General features: G+C 49.8%; 1 protein-coding gene across 13 annotated transcripts in view; it reads right to left on the reverse strand.

Moving 5' to 3' along the window:
• LOC149341876 (uncharacterized) overlaps positions 1-22390 on the reverse strand; it is a 75836-nt gene that overhangs the window by 17361 nt on the left and 36085 nt on the right. For 5 of the 13 annotated variants that reach the window (XM_089544134.1, XM_089544142.1, XM_089544135.1 and 2 more), the window contains 7 exons: positions 21495-21659; positions 15398-15418; positions 15071-15226; positions 13504-13668; positions 11462-11626; positions 5114-5269; positions 2266-2430 (listed from right to left, as the gene is read on the reverse strand). In XM_089544134.1, coding sequence (XP_089400260.1) covers positions 2266-2430; positions 5114-5269; positions 11462-11626; positions 13504-13668; positions 15071-15226; positions 15398-15418; positions 21495-21659 — 993 coding nt within the window. Of the gene's footprint in view, positions 1-2265; positions 2431-2537; positions 2609-5113; positions 5270-7481; positions 7564-11461; positions 11627-13503; positions 13669-15070; positions 15227-15397; positions 15419-21494; positions 21660-22390 lie in introns of those variants that run through there. The other 8 variants (XR_016282981.1, XM_089544133.1, XM_089544145.1 and 5 more) reach the window with 8 other exon arrangements.

A 22390-nucleotide genomic window follows, 5' to 3' on the forward strand; every position in this document is an offset into this window, starting at 1 on the left:
CCATGGCTGCACCTGGAATATGGAGGAGGCGCGCAAGTGCATGCAGTTCTAACACAAGGTACACAGCGGTAGATTACTGGCTATAGCTTTGCTTCAACCGTATAACACTGCCTTCTATTATGGAATCTACTGCGTCAGCCATAAGACCTTCAATTAATTAGTGAAATAATTTAATTGAACAAAAGGGCGCAGAAACAGGGACAAGAGAGAAGAAGACGACGGGACAGGCACTGGGTAGGAACTAGTTGCTGTCCAGTCGCCTTCTTCTCTCTTGTCCCTGTTGTAGTGCCTGTGATGCCTCCCCTCCTGCCTAAGTGGATTAAGGCAGCGGACTTCCTTGACCGGGGGACCACGGTGGCACCGGCGAAGATCGAAGACCGCCGAAGGCCGAAGATGCGGCGACGATGGCGGCGTCAGGTGGCCGAGTCGACCCTCAGGTCGCCGGACAGAGTGGTTATATGCTAATTGAAAGACGGCTGTGTCCTCGACAGAGGTCTCGTGTTTTGGACATCCGGCGGGGAAACACGAGGATGGTCATTCACCTGCTGGTAGACTGCGGGAGATTCATTTCTAGCAGTGTTTGATTACTGAGCCTCTACCCCTTCCCATCGATCGAGGTGGTATCCACAGTGTCCACAACTGTCCATCTGATTGGACAGCATTCTTCGAACTTTATTGCCCAGTCAAGGATCTGGGGAATACGAAGCCTATTTAACGCGGTGTTATTTTGAGACTCCAGTGCACTCCCGTTGGCGAAGAAGCTCCCTTAAACTGAGAGTCACTCTCAGTTGCTCTTGTTGCAAATAATGTAAATATTCCTGTATAAAGTTCCCTTTCCTTGTTTTCTTCGTAACCCCGTCTCCCGCCTTCCTCGTCCCTTCTCCGGCCCGACCACGCTCACTCGATCCTAATACTGTTGCTGCGGTGTTTTCTTCAAGTATGTACCAACTCGCTACACACGCCGTTTCACAGAAAATAATTTAATTTAGCTGAATTAAATGGCTGCCACCTGCCATGATAGGTAGGTGGAGTAGGAGAGAGAGGGAAATCCCTCTCCATAAAGTTTCTCAACATTACCTAGAGGAAACGGCTGACAACCGCGTCTATGCGAGTTAAACAGCCCTCCATCGACTGCGGAAGGATGGCAAGATGAGGTTTTGTATTTGGCTTGGCTAGTGTCGGCCAGAAAACATGGTTTCTCTCTCGAATGCGGCAGCTGCGCCGCTATGCTCTTCTCTGTGCAGAGGGTAAATAATTTTAATAGTGTTTTTCATTTCTTCAATAAATTAAAGGCAAGTGGAAGCTGGGTGCTAGGCTGTACTGTAAACTATCCCGGCATTTCTTTGAGGATTGCCGTAGTAGTTATGGGTGAAGCCACATTTTACGCCCAGCAATAGCCAAGCCAAATACAAAATTTCACCTTCTCGGCATTCCTGCACGTCTCCCTTGTGGGTCATGTGCAGTGCAACCAGCTGTCTCTCTACCAGTGGTTTTGGGGAAAGGAAATGGTGCGGTAACTGAGGTCCACACCATGAGGAAAGGGATGAAGGTCGGAGTGAAAGAAGAGAGAATGGTGCAGGAGTAGGCTATGATGGAGCTGAAATGCAAAAGCCACCTGTGTGCTGCGCGATGTCAGTGTACATCAGAGATCGCCAACTTTGTTTCTATGTAATACAGAGCAGCTAGTGCCTCTTCAATATCAGGCGAGAGGAGGCAAACGGAAGTCAGAGATGGAAGAAAGAAAGAATGGCAGGCAACGGGTGGCCTAGTTGCTTGGGAGGTTACGACGAGAGTGAAGAAATGCGCAATCGGCAGTTGCCTGCGATGGGGAGAACCCAGAGAATGGCTACTGTGGAAGCAGGATGTTACAATGAGGATGGAGGAATGTGCTGCCTGAGGGTGGCTCCATGGCAGAATACAGTGATATATGGCTACAACAGCTTTTGCAGATTTATGTACTAAGCTGGTAAGACAGCTCTACAGATCATTTTCATAGACCTGAACGCGGAATTCCTGCCAGCATACGAACGCTATACAGAGTTAACACATCTGATTCTGAGGTGGATATACATTTCACAAACTCATTACAATCATTTATCCCTGAAATCTTGACAGCTATGCAGAAAATACTGCTTTCGGAAGCCGTCGCTACGCGTGTTTTCTTTTTACCAGCAGAATATTCTGGCAAGCCGGGGTTACAGTGGCACCTTAGTGAAGCCGACAGAAGCAGAAAGAACTCACAGGGCTCTCATCATGAGCACCTACCTGTTTGGATGCGAACTTATGCACGTACGGCGGCGTAAGCATAGAGAAGTTCTGCGTCGATCCCACAGTCTCCCTCATGTCTGACGACACATACGGCCTTGGGACGGTGCTGTCTCTTCCTTCATTGGACTCAGGACACACGTAACGCACGCTGTGCTTCGATTCCTGCATCAATGCCAGAATAAAAATCACCACCCTCGGTCTCATACCGAGCCTGACCTGAAGAAATGGATGCTAATGCTCTCCACACTCATGCAATGACTTTTGCTCACCAATTCCTGTGCAGTCTCCTGTGATGTTTGGCACAGCAGACGAAAGCAATTACACGATCGGTCTCCTGCGCCTAAGTCATTCTTTATTACAGCGAGAGGTGAAAGGTGCAGCTATGAAAACGGATTCGTGGATGGCAAATGCAAATAAATTTATGCCTCGGATTCTCGGTTTTTGTATGCCTTGCAGAATTGTACGCCACCAAAAGTCACCTAAAGCACTGCTCTATATAGCACGGCATATCTTTGCCTCAGCGAAATATGATGCATCTCAAATATCTACTGAGCAGAATCATGGTTCCATTTTATAAAAGTTAAGCACACTCCCCATAATTTCATGTTTGCTACAGCTCGCAATATCATTTTGCTACATCAACTCTTGATAGTATATCAGGACCACAGTTGGAACCAGTAACTATTCCTTACTGGTTCGGCTGCCGCCATGGTCAAAATTTTGGCATTTTCTTCCCAGCCTTTGAAGCTGCTGAAACTTGCGAGAGGTGCCATAAAAAAAAAAAAAAAGCCAGATTGGTCTGGTGAGGGGTCTGCGCTCTCTGGAGAGAGGCCTGCGCTCTTCAAGGGAGGAAAGAGGAGTATGATGAATGACAGAAAAGAAACACAAACATATCAAAAACCCTCACCAGTTTGCCAGATCAAAATAGTGAGAAGACAACCGGGCTGCTTAAGAAGGGAAGTGACAGCTGAACTGCCTGCTCACATCTCCGAAGTCTCCGAACAATTACCCAAAATTACACCCACCGATGACGGCCTGGTGTCAAAATGAGCCAAGAAAGCGAGCAGCAACTGTCTTTCCCATCTGTACAAGGGCAAACCGCAATATTGTATTTATGGCATCGAGATGGGACACAAGCACATCTTCCAGATCCTGCAAGACTAGTCAGATGATGGTATACCACCGCCAGAAAGCCACGTGCAATTTTAGTTTGTACAGATCGGTTACGAGAATAGACTACAATTCCATATTAAATGAAAAGGCAAAAATCCTCCTCTACACCAACAATACTCTGCATGCTACATGCATTGACACTGCAAATTACATGGGTCGCTAGCAGGTCACCCTATCGAAAATGCACCTGCTGCGACTGGCATCGAACTCGCATCTTTCAGTTGAGTAGTCTAGCACTGAAGCCACTTTTCGCAAACTGCTCTTACCACAGTCAGTCACTGCCGTTATGTAGCCTGGCAACGACATCAAAAAAGCGCTTTTTGTCTTTTCCCAAACAGCCAAGCATTCTGGCAGGCTTTCACTATCACGCTGTAAGGTATCGGTAATGCACGCGGGGTCATTGGGACCGGTAATCCTCCCTCACAACCCCGCTGCTGCCGTCTTCAATGAACTCCACCAGCGTGAGAGGGTGGCTGGGCTGGGGGCACTCAAAGCGAAGCGTCTCCTTTCTCGGAACGCGGCCGCCCGCGAAGGCGCCGGGAAGTATGGGTGTCCCGCGCCCCGCGGTGCCGATTCGCGCCGGCTAGGCAAAAGAGCTGTGACAGCTATGGGCCTGAAGAGCCGCCACACGACGACGACCCCCCCTTGTCTTAATCCCCTCGTTTTAACAAACACCAGCCGAGGCACAAACTCGCGACGGTTCTAGTTCGAAAAGGCTGCAGAATTCCTGAAGATTAAGCACTGCCGGGCCGAACGGTGTCAAGGCGCCGTTGACGAGGGGGGCAATAAATATGAGGAATAGCCGGCGACAGCGCGGCTAGCCGGGAACAGCGAAGGCCCGAGTTGGGTGACGCTACTGACCGGGTGTCGGTGAGGCGCCGACTAAACAGCCTTGGCAAGGCTAAGTCGACTTGGAACGCGCGTCCGAGCTCGCTGTGGCAGTTACAGCGATAACTGCCCGTTTAAGCCCGATAATCCCTAATTCCGAGATGACGACAAAGTCGACTGTCATCGGAGGAAACCAATCGCACGTGCTGGCACGACTGTGTGTTTGCATTTGGTTTTTCTTTCATTTTTGCGAGGGAAAGGATGTTTCGCCTGGCACGTGCTGGCACGACTTTGTGTTTGTGTTTGTTATTATTTTTATTCTGTGGTGGAGAGGGTGATTTACCCTACGGAAGCTGGAGGGCTGACCATGCTCTCGATAAACCAATCACATGAAGAGTGTAAAATGATTGGGTGCTACCAAATGTGGGCCCGGCCTTTAGGTCTTTAAAACCGAGCCCCGGAGCCGGAAAAGGGGTTCTGGGCTAAGGTCAGGTGATATGCATCTTCGGCTATGCCGAGTAGGGGCCTCCCCTAGGGTTAGCCAGTTCCACCTTTTGTTGTTTTGTCTTTTTCCAGCTTAATATGTCTCTAGTGCCTAAACTTGAATATCATGTAAATATCTGCATATAAAACTTCAAGTATTCCCTTTATCCCTGCGTCTCAACTCATCGTAAGCCCGTCTCTGACGGGCAACCCTGGTACGAAGATAACACTTCAGTCTTCCACTTGAACAAACCGTCTCTGGCGGGGCACCCCTGGTGCGAGCAAGGAAGAGAACCTGAAATTTACTCACGCCATATGGCCAAAGCGGCAGCAAGCAGCTGTACTCACTACAGACACCTACCTGTGCAAAGCGCCAGTTTTGCGCGTACTGCGTCTGGGGCGCCGCTGGCCGCTCGGCAGGTGACAAGACGTTCAGAACCGGACGAAGGGTAGGTTCCCTGTCTTCATCCCCTGCAGCCCCCGCCCACAGGCGGGGCACATCGTGTTCATGAACCTCCTGCATTAATGACAGGACCGAGTAGTTAGAAGCATGCTCTTTCACACAGCTCTTGGCCTAAGCTGAATTCTGCACTGCTCGTCAATGAGACGCATTAAATCGCATCCTGAAATGTTTGCGGACTCTTCTGTTGCGTCCGCCACAGCAGGTAAGATCATGGATACTCACTAGTATCCAAGGGTTTCTGCTCTAAAATCAGGCAAAACAGATGCGGCATAAAGAAGATCGATTTCTGCGTGGTCAGGCAGAAAAGGTGAATCAAAGGGCCAGAAGTATGTGGAAACATGCATGCACCATCCGTGAAATCATAGCACTAGCTGATTGCCTTAGGAAGAAACACAGAAATAATCTGCTCCCTCGAACTTGCATCCAATTCACTTTCGTCCATGACATTATATTTTGCAAACAGAGCACATATGCTTCGAAAAACGAACTCATCGTATTTATTCACTGCCAAAACTAGTGATCTTTCGAGGAGCCAAATCAAGTGAGCCACCAGAAGAGGTAGAAAGTTTCTGTGCACTCAGCACGAATGCCCAGCTGACCGACTCCCACTTCTCCATGTACAGCGGCGCTGGCGCACAAACTTCTGGGACGAGCACGCAGCCTCTATGATAGGTTGGGCTCCAATGTGCGGCTGTGGCTTGCCCCTTCCCCATCGGGAGCGTTTGAGCACCTGCCACTAACATGCTGTTGCGCTTCCTGCATCCACGAGAGGAACAAAGTAATTGGAGGCTTTTAGCATACCGGAGACGTATAAGCGCATATGTATGGCGGTTTGCCGGTGCCTCCTGCGCATGGGTAGTGGCCACGCCTGGCCCCACCGATGAAACTGCTCTCGCGCAGCACGTGTCCAGTAAGCCGATATACGTCTATATAATTCGTATCTAGTATGTTAAAGGCCTCCATTAACCCAGGTCGCCATGGTGAGTCTGCCTAAAGCTTTAGTTTGCAATGCTCTCCCCACAATGCATCGAATCACAACTGCTGATGCCTGCACTCGCCTCCGATGTTTGACAAATTGCAGACAAAATCCAGCACATGATTGCACGGGACTGTGCCTGTGGTGCTCTGCTATACAGGAGATGAAGGATACTGCTGCTGGAAAAGTTTTGAAGCGATAGCTTTACTGCACCAGCCACTTCGGCTCATCAAACGTGGTCGCACCTTGGCTGTATGCTTGTGGCTGCAGCTGTGCGCCAGAGCCACCAAGAGCCATTGCCTAGCAACCGCCGCACCTGCGCTTCGCCGCTTTTCCGCGCCATCTGGTATGGTGTCACCTAACTGTAGCGCTCGCCATCGGCAAGAGCTTTCGGTGCGCTATCTGGTATGACGTCATATCGCTGCCCGGCGGGGGTCCAATATATAGAGGCAGTTGGTTCGTTAGTAGACGAATCGAACAGTTATGGAGGAGGATGGGCCGTCTACGGCACTTGCGCACTGGAATGAAACGAAGCATAGACAGCATGAGGAGACAGCAGAACACCTGGAGAAACGCCGTGAAGGGGATGAAGTGTGTGGGGACGCCTTCGTCCCCGGCGTTCGCTTTCCCTCAACTCACTAGTTCCCTGTGGTTAGCTTCCCCGCAACGAACTCCCTTTAGTGGGGTTACTTTTAACTAACAGGGGAGGTCGCTCGCGTCGCAGCGACAGCAGCGCCACGGATGGCGTGTTTTGCCGCTCGCGCGCGGGGGAAGGCTCTCTCTCTTCTCCCTGGGACCGGGAAGCGAGCGGACGTTTCGCTAGCGGCTTCGCTCTTCGTCGACGGGCGCCTCTTGGTCGGAACTTGCTCCCGCCAAGCCTGTCCCGTCCGTCCTCGAAGTTTTCCCTCTGCCCTACAGTGGGCGAACGTTCGCTCGTAACCGTGCTGGTGTGTCGGACATCCTCGATTCCTCAGTGTATTTTGTTGCTAGCTGGCGTTATTGTTGTTATAGCAATAAATGCCTTGTTTGTGTCAGCCAGTGTGTCGTTCCTTTGTTCCCGCAGAGCAAGGCCCGCCGTGGTCGCCGTGCGCTCGGTAGCGTACGCGACCAGGGGGTGGGGTCCGCGCGGTTTTGAACTGAGTCAGCCGCGCTTAAGCGGGGAGAACGCATTTATCGCCCCCATTTAAAACCCCCCAAGTGGGAGTGAAAGAGGAAAGAGAAAGAGGGGCTGCAATGAAGAAAATGAAAATTGTATTTGAGGAAAGGAAATTACCCAGTAACTGTCTTCCATATCTCGGTGGGCACCCGTCATCACATATCATCACCGTCATCACCCCAGTGGACACCCGTCATCACATATCTTCATGCATTTCTAGAGGAAGGGAGGAGGTGAGAGTGAAAGAAGGAAGAGAAAGAGGGACCATAATGAAGAAAATGAATTTGAGGAAAGAAATAACACAGTAACTGTGAAACCATGTCCAGGGACAAAGATGAAGAAGGAACCCCAGAAAAAACGCAGCAGCGAAAGACTGACTTCGCAATTCGAATCAGCGGGTTCCACTGGCCAGCTGTAGCTATCGCGTCACTCCAGGTTTAACCACAGCTAAACCACACCCAATTTTTTTGTGAATGTGAAATGCAAAAGCGCTAATGGGTTGACATTAGCAAGCCTTGCCAGACAGTGTTCGGTGAACACTGTCTGGCACTCCTCTACACAGTGAACCTTCATGAGCCACACGCAGCTCTAACTGAGAGAAATCTGATGCATCGCAAGTATCTGCTATGCTCATGATGAAAAACAGCACAAAGGGAACACGAAGGACGGGCAGGGCAACGCAGGCAAGCGCTATGTAACCAACTCTCTCCAATTTTCGTCTTGGGTTGTGTGGTACTTGTTATGGATAATTTACTCTTCATGCTACTAAACCTAACTATACGTGCAAAAGCTCACGTTACATATAATTAAATTGCACGCATATATTCGGACTGCAACTAAAACAAAGAATTTGTCAATTTTGCTGCGGCTGCCACCTTTTTGAACATTTAAGTGACATTTTCAGCCTGTGGATTTTTTTTTTCGCCTTTACTTCAACTTAAAAGTGTAACCATCATATTCGAAAGATTGAAGCCCTGGAAAGCAATCTTTCAGTCTTCAAGCATACAGAAACAGCCTTAATATCACTTATTTAAAACAACATGTATACCTCAACCACTCTAGGACAACCATAAAAAAGATCTATAGAGTCTATGATGACTAATTGTGTAGAAATGGTTTAATAGATATGAATATCTTATGCGAGAAAGACAGGCTAATTTACACGGAAAAGCTGAGAGATCAGCCTGAGTGACAATTCTCTCACTTGTACACTGCGTTGAGGAATAAAGAGAACCCTGGAGGCTGCTGTGGCTGGGAGACGTGCACCTATGCTGACAAATCTGGAGGGCGCAGCTATCAAGCAATCAAGCATGAGGAAGCTTGACCGAATGTGCAGATGCACCGTAGCAAGACTCTGGTCACTGACTTTTCTCAGTGGTTACCGACCGTGCCATCCTGGCATCATGTCCATACTGTCGTGCCTGAACCCTCATTCCGCTGGCCTGTCTGGGAACCAGAGCCGTGCACCTGCCGTCGCGCACAGCAAGCCCGGACTCGCCGCCATGGCACGGCTTGCAACGAGTCATCCTAGCTCACCGGCGCAGACCCTTCCTCCTCCTCCTCCTCCTCCTCATTAACGTCGGCTCGAGCCGATCCGGACGTCGCCTGTGGCGTGACCTTATCGGAGCAGAGGAACACCGGGCTGCCACAACGGTCACCGGGAGGTAAGAGGAGAGCCGCGCTGAGACGCAGCAGCAGACGGGCAGCAGACACGCCATCGTGCCAGAGAGACGCTCTCCGGGCCCCGTCCTAGCCCGTTGTGCTCACGGCCCTTGTACATACCTTGTAAAAAGCCTTGTAAATACTGTATATCAACGTCACTCCACTTACCGTCGCATCGACCGTTCTTCGCTCAGGTCTGCTCAACAGAAGCAGCAGGCTGAGATGCTCAAGTCACAACAGTGGTGACTACGGTGGGATGCCTAAATCCCAACACTACCGAATGATGGGAATGCCGATACAGCACTAGTGAAGATGAACGCAACAAGTCCCGTAAGCAACATCAGGCCAATTCATTTAATTAAATCTATCTAAAATTCATTTCTCACCAAGCCCTGTGTGGACCCAGGACCATTCTAAAAAACCAGTTCATCACAGATGACGGAGGGGCCCTTGAGTGGACTGACTCGTTCAGCACCGCTGGTCCCAGACCCGAAGGACAATGTCGAACTCCGTTATGGAGTCAACTGTACAGTACCTTTATTTTATATATTTACAGTCGAGATGGGAGTGCTCCCATCAGAAAACAACATCTCGTTAAATAGGCTTCATATTCCCCAGATCCCTGACTGTGGAATCAAGTTCGAAGAAAGATTGCCAATCAGATGGGCAGTTGTGGACACTGGTGGTACCACCCACTGCAGGGGGCGGTGCTGGGCTCTCTCGCAACTCGGTCGATGGGAAGGGGTAGAGACATAGTCATGAAACACTGATGTGTCACTTTGACCACTGCGGTAAGTCTTCTGTTCATGTACCAGCACGCGTATGTTTCACTACGAAGATGAGTGATTGAACAACGTCTCTTGGAAAGCCGTCACAGCCCCCATCTTCATGCTCCAGCCTCCACCCTTACGGCATTGGGTTTTTGAGGCTTGAATAACGGACTCTCAGAAGGTATCACAACAGACGTACACCATGAACACCCACCGATGTAAACAGGCTGACCGAAACCAGGAGCCGCTTTGTCGCCTGCCTAGTTTAGAAACAATTACTCACGACGCCTGCACCTGGAATATATGGAGGAAGCGCGCAATTGCATGCAGGTTGGACACAAGGTACGTAGCAGTAGATTACTGGTGATAGCTTTGTTTCAGCCGTATAACGATACATTCTGCCAAGGAATCTACTGCGTAAGCCGTAAGGCATTCAATTATTTAGTGAATTAATTTAATTTACCTGAATCGAATGGCCACCACTTGCCATGACGGGTATGTAGAAAAGTGGAGACAGGGAAATCCCGCTCTATAGAGTTTCTCAATATTACATAGGGCAAAAGCTGGCACCCGCGTCTATGCGAGTTTCTTAAACAGCACTCCATTCATTGAGGGAATGACGGCAAGATGACGTTTTGTATTTTGCTTGGCAGTGTCAGAAAACGTGGTTTCCGCCTCCGCCGCTATGCTCTCCTCTGTGCAGAGGGTAAATAATTTCAATGGTGCATTTTTTATTTGTGGAAGTTGGGTGCAAGGCTCTTCTAGAAAGTATCTCGGCATTTCATTGAGGACTGCCGTAATCGTTATGGTTGAAGCCACACTTTACGCCCTAGAATATCCAAGCCAGATACAAAACCTCACGTTCCTGGCATTCCTGCGCGTCTCCATGGTGGGTGAAGTGCAGTGCTCCAGCTGTCTCTCTATTAGTGGTTTTGAGGAAAGGATATGGCGCGGTGAATGTGGACGGGGCCAAGAGGGAAGGGAGGAAGGTTGCAGTGAAAGATGAGAGAATAGTGCGCGGAGTACTGTGGCAATCGCTTTTCGATAGAGTTGAAATGCCAATGGGAAACGCAAGCTGTGCGATGTCATGTCAGTGTACATTAAACATCACCAACATTCTTTCTAGGTAATACTAAGAAACTAGAACCTCTCCACTTTCAGATGAGAGGAGGCAGAGGGAAGTCTGTGATGGAAGAAAGAGAGTCCTAGGGAGGTTATCACGAGGAATGCACAGCCCGAAGTAGGCTGCGATGGGGAGCACCCAGAGGATCGCGACTGTGGAAGCAGGATGTACAATCAGGATGCAGGAATATGCTCCCTGACAACGGTTCCACGGCAGAATGCAGGGATACATACATACAGCAGCATTTGCAGATTTATGTAATAAGCTGGTAAGCCAGCTCTACAGACCTTATTAATAAACCTGAAAGCAGAAAACGTTCCAGCATATAAATGCTTTACAGAGTTGGCTCAATACATCAATAAAGATTTCACAAGCTCATTATAATCATTTATAGTCGAAATATTGACAGCTATACTGAAAATGCTGCTTTCGGAAGCAGTCGCTACACGTGTTTTCCTTTTACCAGCACGATATTCTGGCAAGCCTGGGTTACATTGGCACCTTAGTAAAGCCAACCGAAGCAGCAAGAATTAACAGGGCTCTCATCATGAGCACCTACCCGTTCGGATGCGAACTTATGCACGTACGGCAGCGTAGGCATAGAGAATTGCTGCGTCGATCCTCCAAACAACCTCACGTCTGACGGCACGTACGGCCTTGGGACGGTGATGTCTCTTCCTTCATCGGACTCTGGACACACGTAACGTACGCTGTGCTTCGATTCCTGCATCAGTGTCAGAATAAAAATCCCCACCCTCGGTCACATACTGAGCCTGACCTCAAGAAATGCATGCTAATGCTCTCCACACTCATGCAATCACTTGTGTTCACCAATGCTTGTGCACTCTACTTCGTTGTCTGGCGCAACAGAGAAAAGAAAATACATGCTCGGTCTTCTGCAACTAAGACATTCTTTACTACAGTGGGAGGTGAAAGGTGCAGCTATAAAAACAGATTCGTGGATGAAAAGTACAGAAAAAAAACTTAAGCCTCGGACTCTTGGTTTTAGTTTGCCTTTCAGGATTCTACTGCATCAAAAATCGTCTACAGCACTGCTCTATATTCCGAGGCATATCTTTCACACAAAGAAATATGATGTATCAAAAATATGCACTGTGCAGCATACTGCCCACAGTTTCATGTTTACTGGAGCTCTTGATAGCATTTTCATAAATGAACCCGCGACAGCATATGAGGAGCGGAGCTCGAACCAGTAATTTTTCTTTTCTGGTCAACGTTAGCATGCCTTGTCAGACTCTGCTCGGTCAGAAGTTATCTAAAAGCCCTCCTCTACATAGTGAACCTTCATGAGCCGAACAGCAGCTCTGATTGAGTGACAATTCATGCAGAGATCGGCATGAGTGGCTACTCTACACTGGGGAATAAAGAGAGGGCAATTTGTGCAGTTCTTTGGGCAGATGTGTCCGATAACGCGCGCCTATGCTGAAAAATCAGGAGGGTGCAGCTATCAAGCAATCAAGCATGACGAAGCGTGACCAATTGTGCAGATGCACCGCGGCAAGATCCTGGTCAGTGACTTTTCTCACAACCGTGCCATCCTGGCTTGATGTCTCTACAGAATGACAGGAACGACGATGCAGCCCCAGTGAAGATGAAACCAACAAGGCCCGTAAGAAACACCAAGCCAGTTCATTTTATTAAACCTATCTTAAATTCATTTCTCATCCAGCCTTGTGTGGACCCAGGATCATGTGATGAAACCGGTTCATCACAGAAGCAATATCTTTATGGGGGTTAAACTGCCCAAAGCGACTCATGCTATCAGGGACTCCGAAGTGAGACGCTCCAGAATTTAGACCGCCTGGAGACCTTCAACGTGCACTGACATAGCCCCAGTACACGGGCCTCTAGAATCTGGCCTCGGTTAAACTTCGACAGCCATGGCCATGATCGAACCCTCGTGTTCTGGTTCAGAGCGCCATAACCACTGAGCGACCGGGGGAGGGGCACAGAAGCGATAAGGATAGCCGTCGGTGGGAGAGCGCAGGAAAGTAGGAAATGTGAGAGTGATTTAGCACAGCCGCAAGGCAAACACGTTAATGCGTCACCGCGGTGCTACTGTTGTCAGGCTTGCTTGCCTAGCCACAACTGCCGTAGGGTAGCAGTTACCGTTGTTTATGTGGTACTAAACCTCTGTTATGCGGATCGGACGACATCTGCGATAGGCGAGTGGGAGATATTCTGAGGGCAGCACCACCCAAGCTTATACTTCACTGGCAGTCCAACAGTGGCAGCAGCGGTGCAATAATCTCCAGCGAACAGACGCCACCGAGCAATCGAGTTGACCCGGGCCGAGGGACTTCATCGCTTTTGCCTTGACTGTGTGACGCGTACCAGCGCGCATATGCTTCACTAGGCAGATGAGTGATTAAGCAATGCCTCTTGGCAAGCCGTCACAGTCTCCAACCTCATGCTCCAGCCCCCACCCTTACGGCATTGGGTTTTTGAGGCTTGAATGACGAACTCTCAAAAGGAATCGCAACAGACACTACGAACACCCACCGATGTACACAGGCGATGTACACAGCAAAGCCAACAGAATCAGAAAGAATTGACAGGGCTCTCATCATGAGCACCTACCCGTTCAGATGCCAATTTATGCACGTACGGCGGTGTAGGCATAGAGAAATGCTGCGTCGATCCTGCAGACACCCTCACGTCTGACGGCACGTACGGCCTTGGGTCTGTGCTGTCTCTTCCTTCATTGGACTCAGGACATATGTAAGGTACGCTGTACTTCGATTCCTGCATCATTGTGAGAATAAAAATCGCCACCCTCGGTCTCATACCAAGCCTGACCTGAAAAAATGCACGCTAATGCTCTCCGCACTCATGTAATCACTTGTCTCGCCAATGCTTGTGTACTCTCCTTCTTTGTCTGGCGCAACAGACAAAAGAAAATACAAGGTAGGTTTCTTGCACCTAAGGCATTCTGTACTACAGTGGGAAGTGAAAGGTGCAGCTATGAAAACAGATTCGGTTTTACTTTGCCTTGCAGGATTCTACTCCGTCAGAAGTAATCTAAAACACTCCTTTATATTGCACGGCATATCGTTGGGTCACAGAAATATGATGTATCCAAAATATGTACTGAGCAGAACTAACATTCCATTGTATAAAAGCTAAGCACACTGCCCACGATTTCATGCTTATTGGAGCTCGCGATAACAATTTCATAATTGAACCCACGACAGAATATTGGGACCTGAGCTGGAACGACTAATTTTTCCTCTCTGGTTTGCCCACTGTGACGGTCAAAATTTTCGCTACATTTTAGTGTGAATTTCTTCCCATCCTTCTTCGTCAAACCTGCGAGAACAGCCATAAGAGGTAAGCGAGAGAGGTCGTCCTGAGTGACAATTTTTCGTCCTGCTACTCAGCGCTCTGCAAAGGAGGAAAGAGGAGTATGAAGGTTGACAGAAAAGAAACACGAACGCATCCAAGCATGTCCCAAGATTGCCAAATCAAAATACTGAGGAGACACCCGGGCTGCTTAAGAAGTGAAGCAACAGTTGGACTGCCTGCAGATATCTCCCTAGTTTCCGAACAATTTCCCAAAATTAGGCCGCTAGCTGTTAATGGCCTAGTCCCAAAACGCGTCAAGAAAGTGAGCAGCAACCACCTTTACCACGTGTGCAAGGGCAAACCGCCATAATGTATATATGACATAGGGCTGGGACAGAAGCACATCTTCCTGATCCTGCAAGAACTTTCATATGATGGTATACCACCGCGTGAAAGCCACGTGCAATATTAGTCAGTACCAACAGGTTACAAAAATAGGGTTATATTAAAAAAAAGGCAAAATCCTAACCTACGCCAACCATACTCTGCATGCTACATGCACTGACATTGCAAAGAACATCGGTCTATAGCAGGTAACCCCATCGAAATGCGCCTGCTGCGACCAGCATCGAAGTCGCATCTTTCAGTTGAGTAGTCGAGCACCGTAGCCACTTTTTGCAAACTGCTCATACCACAGTCAGTCACTCCCTTTAGCCTGGCAACGATGCCAAACAAGCGCTTTTCTAAAACATCGTAAAGAGTGTTTTCCCAAAGAGCATACTATTCTTCTGGCAGGCTTTCGCTCTCACACCATATGGCCAAAGTGGCAGCAAGCTGCTCTGCTTTCACTAAAGACACATACCTGCGCAAAGCGCCAGTTCTGCGTATACTGCGTCTGGGGCGCCGCTGGCAGCTCGACAGGTGACGAGACGTTCGGAACCGGACGAAGGGTGGGTTTCCTGTCTTTATCACTGGGAGCACCCGCCCACAGGCGGGGCACATCATGTTCATGAACCTCCTGCATTGATGACAGGATCGAGTAGTTAGAAGCATGCACTTTCACACTGCTCTTAGCCTCAAGCTGAATTCTGCAGTGCTCGTCCATGAGACTCATTGAATCGCATCCTGCAATGTTTGCAGACTCTTCTGTTGCACTCTGCCACAGCAGGTTAAGATCATCGATACTCACTAGCAGCCGAGGGATTCTGCTCTGCAGTCAGACAAAAGAGATGCGACGGGAGGAGAGATTAGTTTCTGCATGTCCAGGCAAAATAGGTCAATCAAAAGGCCAGAAGTATAGAAAACGTGCATGCACCATCCACTGAAACCATAGCACTATCTGATTGCCTCAGGAGGCAACGCAGAAATAAGTTTTCACACGAATTCCCATCCCATACAATTTTCTCCATGATGGTATATTTTGCAAACTGAGCCCACATGCTTCGAAAATACTGATTTTTCGAGGGAAAAAATCAAGCAAGATACACAAAGAGGCAGAAAGCTTCTGTGCTCTTAGCACGAGTACCTAGCTGACCGACTCTCACTTCTTCACTGTGGGGACGCCTTCGTCCCCTGCGTTCACTTTCCCGCATTGCACCCCCTAGTGTTGTTTGCTGCCCCGCAAAGCACTCCCTTTAGTCGGGTTAACTAACAGGGGAGGGCGCTCGCGTCGCAGCGACACCAGCGTCACGGATGGCGTGTTTTGCCGATCGCGCGCGGGGGAAGACTGCTCGGCACCGGGATAGCTCGCGGACGTTTCGCGAGCCGCTCCGCTCTTCGCCGGCGGCGACCTCGTGTGGAAACATGTTCCCCTCCGCTCGTCCCGTTCGGCCTCGGAGATATTCCTTCTGCCCAACCGTGGGCGAACATTCGCTCGTAACCGTGCTGGTGAGTCGGTCATCCTCGATTCCTCAGTGTATTTTGTTGCTAGCTGGCGTTATTGTTGTTTCAGCAATAAATGCCTTGTTTGTGTCAGCCAGTGTGTCGTTCCTTTGTTCCTGTAGAGCAAGGCCCGCCGTGGCCGGCGTGCGCTCGGTAGCGCTCGCGACCACGGGGTGGGGTCAGCGCGGCTTTGAACTGTGTCAGCCGCGGTAAAACGGGCAGAACGTGCTTATCTCCCCAATTTCAACCCCACATCTGGCAGCCCAACGTGGGGCCTGCTCTTGGAACATTGGACGACTGTCTGTTCGGTTTGAGGAACGCTCTTTGTCCGGATTTGACAAGTGGTAGGCCTAGTGTGAATTTTGATCGCTAGGACCTGCGGCATGCTTTCTTGAGTGCGAGGTGTATTACGCTGCAGCATGTTTGAACTTTTCGATATGCTCAGCATGTTTTTTTTCGTAAAGTTTTTCTGTTCTGGAGTACCTTCAGCCCGAGAACCACTTGGTCCGCATCGAGGGAGCGCGAGGCCTAGCGCCCACAGAGTTGCCGAGCCCGAAGCGAGTGAGTACGGAAGCCGCGTGGGTGGTCCGAGTTTTCTGTATATAATTTGTCGCTGTCTCTTTTTCGACTCTGGGAGTCGCGGCTCCGGGAGCCGGGTGGCCTGGGGCCACGGGTGCCGCTACGAGCTCGCTGGTATTGCAGCTCGGCACCGGGTGCTCCGACACCGTCCGATACGGTGGGCGCCTGCCGCTCAGAAGCTGCATCGTGCAGTGAGCGGGGATGGACCACTCCACAAAGGTGATGTCTCCTCGCGGCTGCGCGCACGAAACCCGTTTCGGGTCTTTCTTTTGTTGGGGGTCGTCGACCGTCACTATGGTAGTGAGGCCTAAGGCTATTCATAGCTGCCTGCACCTTGTCAAAAGTGACACGACCACCGGACCGCGGTGTTGAGAGAGGGGCGCATTTTGCTGCCCCACCCGTTTTTTTTTAACCTCGCATGAACAGAGCATTCTCGTTCAACTCAAGATCACTCGAACTTTTCGTTGCACAGCCGCCCGACACGTTTTGCTAGCGAGTTGAGCATTGAGCCACGAGGCCCTTGTGTATGCCGTCTCCCCTCCCGTGACCTACGTTAAAGGCATGCGGAGTGTGTTTTGGCAGTCTTTATGATCCAGCGGAGCCACTCCGGCTTGCTGTCTTGTGCACATCGTCTCGCTGCCGCCTGCTGCGACGGAGCGGCCTCTGTTCGCCGTGTCCATCCGGGGCAGCCGTAGCGAGACCAGACAGCCGCCGCCTCCGGCTGCTGTTACCGTGGCGACTACTGCAGGATCCTGGCCTGCAGTGGTCAACCGGCCCTCCTTTTCGCGGGCCTGCGGACACGTAGTCCGCGGGCCATGCGAGTCGTCCCAGCGGAGACCTTCACGCCGCCTTCGGAATACCGCGGAAGACTGCGTGCACGCTGTCGGTGTGACCTCCGCTGCAAGACCTGCCTCAAGTGCATGAAGACCAGGAGACTCCTCCATAGCATGTAACTTGCAGGCGTGGGGGTCTATTTAAGGTTGGGGGGATGTGGGGACGCCTTCGTCCCCTGCGTTCACTTTCCCGCATTGCACCCCCTACTGTGGTTAGCTCCCCCGCAACGCACTCCCTTTAGTTGGGTTAACTAACAGGGGAGGGCGCTCGCGTCGCAGCGACACCATCGCCACGGATGGCGTGTTTTGCCGCTCGCGCGCGGGGGAAGACTGGCTCTCTTCTGCTCGGCACCGGGACAGCTCGCGGATGTTTCGCGAGCCACTCCGCTCTTCGCCGGCGGCGACCTCGTGTCGAAACATGTTCCCCTCAGCTCGTCCCGTCCGGCCTCGGAGATATTCCCTCTGCCCTACCGTGGGCGAACATTCGCTCGTAACCGTGCTGGTGAGTCGGACATCCTCGATTCCTCAGTGTATTTTGTTGCCAGATGGCGTTATTGTTGTTGCTGCAATAAATGCCTTCTTTGTGTCAGCCAGTGTGTCGTTCCTTTGTTCCCGTAGAGCAAGGCCCGCCGTAGTCGGCGTGCGCTCGGTAGCGCTCGCGACCACGGGGTGGGGTCCGCGCGGCTTTGAACTGTGTCAGCCGCGGTAAAACGGGGAGAACGTGCTTATCTCCCCCAATTTCAACCCCACATCACATACAGCGGAGCTAGCGCAGAAATCTGCCGCGATGAGCCCGCAGCCTCTCCATCGAGAGGTTGGGCTGTAATGTCTGGCTGGGGCTTGCCCCTTCACCATTGGTAGCGTTTGGACACCCGCCACTCATATGCTGTTGCGCCTCCTACATCCACGGCAGGACAAAAGTCATTGGAGGCTTTTAGCATACCAGAGACGTATAAGCGTAGATCTATGACTGTTTACTGGATGCCTCCTGTGCATGGGTAATGACCGGGCCTGGAACCACTGATGACGCTGCTCAAGCGCAGGAGGCGTCCCGTACGCCGGTATACGTATGACTGGGGCTAATCCGTATCCAGTATGTTAAAAGCCTCATTAGCCCTGGTTCACCAAGCTGAGTCTGCCGGAAGCTTTACTTTGCAATCCTTCCCACGCGACGCATCGAATCCGAACTACCGATGCCTGCCACTCGCCTGCGATGCCTGGCACTCCAGAAAAAATCCAGTATATGATTGCACGGGACAGTGCCTGTGGTGCTCTACTATAAAGAAGCAGGCCAATGATACTGGTGCGACAAAAGGCTTCATGAATGTGAAATGTAAAAGCGCTCATGGGCCGATTTTAGCATGCCTTGACGGACTCTCAGGAGGAATTGCAACAGACACCACGAACACCCATCGATGTGCACAGGCTGACCGAAACCAGGAGCCGTTTTGTAGCCCGCCTAGTATAGAAAGAAGTACTGCCCATGCCTGCACCTGGAATATGGAGGAGGCGTGCAATTGCATTAAGTTCAACACATGGTAAACAGCGGTAGAATACTGGTTACAGCTTTGTTTCAGTCATATAAACCTGCATTCTACCATGGCATCTACTACGTTAGCCATAAGACCTTCAATTAATTAGCGAATTTATTTATCTCAATTAAATGGTCGCTAACTGCCATGATGTGTAGGTGGAATTGGAGAGAGGGAAATCCCGCTCCATACAGTTCCTCAATATTACCCAGAGGAAAATCTGGCGCCCCCGTCTATGCGAGTTTCTTAAACAGCACTTCATCGATTGTGAGAATGACAGGAAGATGAGGTTTTGTATTAAGGCGGAAGCCTTTAATGCCTCATCATTTTAAGCAGGAGTTGTCGACAGAATTGTCACGCTTTTCAATTGGTCGAAATGGTCGTGACATCACAGTGTGCGAAGTTCAAACAGGCCAATTGTACTCTGGTTAGTAACCATGCAACCAATTAAAGCGATGGTATAGTGATGCTCCAAGCAAGGGGGATTGAGGTTAGTCAATTGCTTAGTTGACCAGGTAGACTAATTAACCTTTCTAGTCAGACAGATAAATAAATAAAACCAAGTAGGAAATTGGTCGAGTTGGGGAATCGAACCAGGGCCTCCGGAGTGTGAGACGAGCACGCTACCACTCCGCCATGCCTGCTCGATGGTTTGGAATGAACGAAGGCGCGTCTAGTAAATATGGTGTCTTCGTTCACTCCCATCTTCCTCCCTTCCTGTTAGGCGAGGTTCAGGTGTCCACCGAGATATGCGAGACAGATACATTTCCTTTCCTCAAAAAACAATTTACGGACGAGCAAGGCGTACAGCCGAATGGCCGATGGCATTCTGTGGACACTCTGGCAGCGTTGCAAGGCGCTGTCGCGTTCCACTCTTAGAGGCGAAGATTAACGTCCTAACCACATATCAGTCACACAAGCAGCAACACTGCGCTTAAGGCTTTCGCCTCACCGCACTTTAGGTACACAAAGTGCCCCCCTGAATTTTTTTTCTTGGCCAGTGTAAGAAAGCGTCGTTTCTACCTCGTAAGTGGTAGCAGCGCCGCCATGCTCTCCTCTGTGCCGAAGGTAAATAACTTCAATTCTGCGTTTTTCATTCCTTCAAAAAATTTAAACCAAGTGCAAGTTTGGTGCCAGACTGTTATGGAAACTATCATGTCACTTCTTTGAGGCTTGTCGTAATCGGTATGGCTGCAGCCACATTTTACTCAAAACAATAGCCATGCCAAGTACAGAACCTCACCTTCACGGTATTCCTGCGCGTCTCCCTGGTGGGTAAAGTGCAGTGCCAGGAACTGTCTCTCTATTAGTGGTTTTACGTTATAATTTAAATAAATTAGTGGTTTTGAAGAAAGGTAATGGCGCGTTAAGTGAGGAACACACCATGAGGGAAGGGATGAAGGTCGGAGTGAATTAAGAGAGAATGGTGCCGGAGTAGGCTACGATGGAGCTGAAATGCAAAAGGCACCTGCGCATGGGAGTCCGGAGGGGGGGGGGAGGGCAAGGAAGGGAGGGCGGTCGCCCCCCCCCCTTCCCCTTGGAATTACGGATATTATTTATGCACTAGTAGAAGACAACTACACAGCTCGATTAGCACGTTTAGGCGATATTAAGTTATCGGATTTTGCTTAATGAGTGCAATTCTTTGTTCATTAATAAATTCTACAGTTTGTTCTCCAAGCCTAGCACTAATTTGCTGCTTCTAATTTTCGTTTCATGTGCACAGTTTAGACCACAAATAGTTCCTTTTTGGTGCTAACCTACCGCATCCCCCATACCCGGCCTTCGGGTGCACCCCTTTGAAAAATGTTCTGCGGACACCCTTGCACCTGTGCGCTGTGCGATGTCAGTGTACATTTCTATGCAATACAGAGCAGCTAGTGCCTCTCCGCTTTCAGGCGAGAGAAGGCAAAGGGAAGTCGGAGATGGAAGAAAAAAAGGATGGCAGGCAACGGGTGGTCTAGTTGCATTGGAGGTTATGACGAGAGTGAAGAAATGCGCAACCGGCCGTTGCCTGCGATGGGGAGAAACCAGAGAATGGCTATTGTGGAAGCAGGATGTTACACTGAGCATAGAGGAATGTGCTGCCTGAAGGTGGTTCCATGGCAGTATGCTGGGTTATATGGCTACAACAGCTTTTGCAGATTTATGTACTAACCTGGTAAAACGCTCTACAGATCTTTTTCATAGACCTTAATGCGGAAAACTTTCCAGCATACAAACACTTCACAAAGTTGGCCCCATGCGTCTGATTCTTAGGTGAATACACATATCAGAAAGCATTACAATCATTTATTGGCAAAATCTTGACAGCTATGCTGAAAGTGCTCCTTTCAGAAGCCGTCCCTACGCGTGTTTTCTTTTTACCAGCAGGTTATTCTGGCAAGCTTCGGTTACATCGGCACCTCAGTGAAGAAGACCAAAGAAAAAAAATTAAAACGCTCTCATCATGAACACCTACCCGTTCGGATGCCAACTTATGCACGTACGGCGGCGTAAGCATAGAGAAGTGCTGCGTCGATCCCGCAGACTCCCTCACGTCAGACGACACGTACGGCCTTGGGACGGTGCTGTCTCTTCCTACATATGACTCGGGACAGATGTAAGGCACGCTTTGCTTCGATGCCTGCATCAGTGTCAGAATAAAAACAACCACCCTCGGTCTCATACCGAGCCTTACCTGAAGAAATGCAGCCTAATGCTCTCCACAGTTACGCTATCACATGTGGTCACCAATGCTTGTGCACTCTCATGTCATGTCTGGCACAACGGAAAGAAAGCAAATACGTGATCGGTCTCCTGTGCCTACGAGATTCTGTACTATAGAGCGGGAGGTGAAAGGTGCAGCTACGAAAACGAAGAATTCTTGGATGGAAAATGTAAAAGAATTTATGCCTCAGGCCATCGGTTATTGTATGCTTTTCGGGATTCTACTCCATCAAAAGTCATCTAATGCACTGCTCTATATAGCGCGGCATATCTTTGGCTTGGTAATCTCCGATTCGCTGATGACACTGCCTTAATAAGTCACTCAGGACATGCACTGCAAAGCATTGTCGACGAGTTAGACAGGCAGAACAGAACGGTGGGGCTAATGATTAACATACAGAAAACCAAAGTAATGTTCAACAGTCTAGCAAGGGAACAGCAGTTTGCAATTGGTAGTGAGGTGCTGGAAATAGTAAGAGATATAGGACAGGTAGTGAGCGCAGATCCGGATAATGAGAGGGAAGTAACTAGAAGAATAAGAGACAGGTGGAGCAGATATGGCAGGTTCTCTCAGATCATGAATGGCAGTTTACTAATATCCCTGAAGAGAAAAGTATAGAACACCTCTAACTTACTGGTACTCACCTA

Source organism: Amblyomma mixtum, chromosome 5, assembly GCF_055824585.1.
Source record: "Amblyomma mixtum isolate Tamu chromosome 5, ASM5582458v1, whole genome shotgun sequence".
NCBI classification, from domain to species: Eukaryota; Metazoa; Arthropoda; class Arachnida; order Ixodida; family Ixodidae; genus Amblyomma; species Amblyomma mixtum.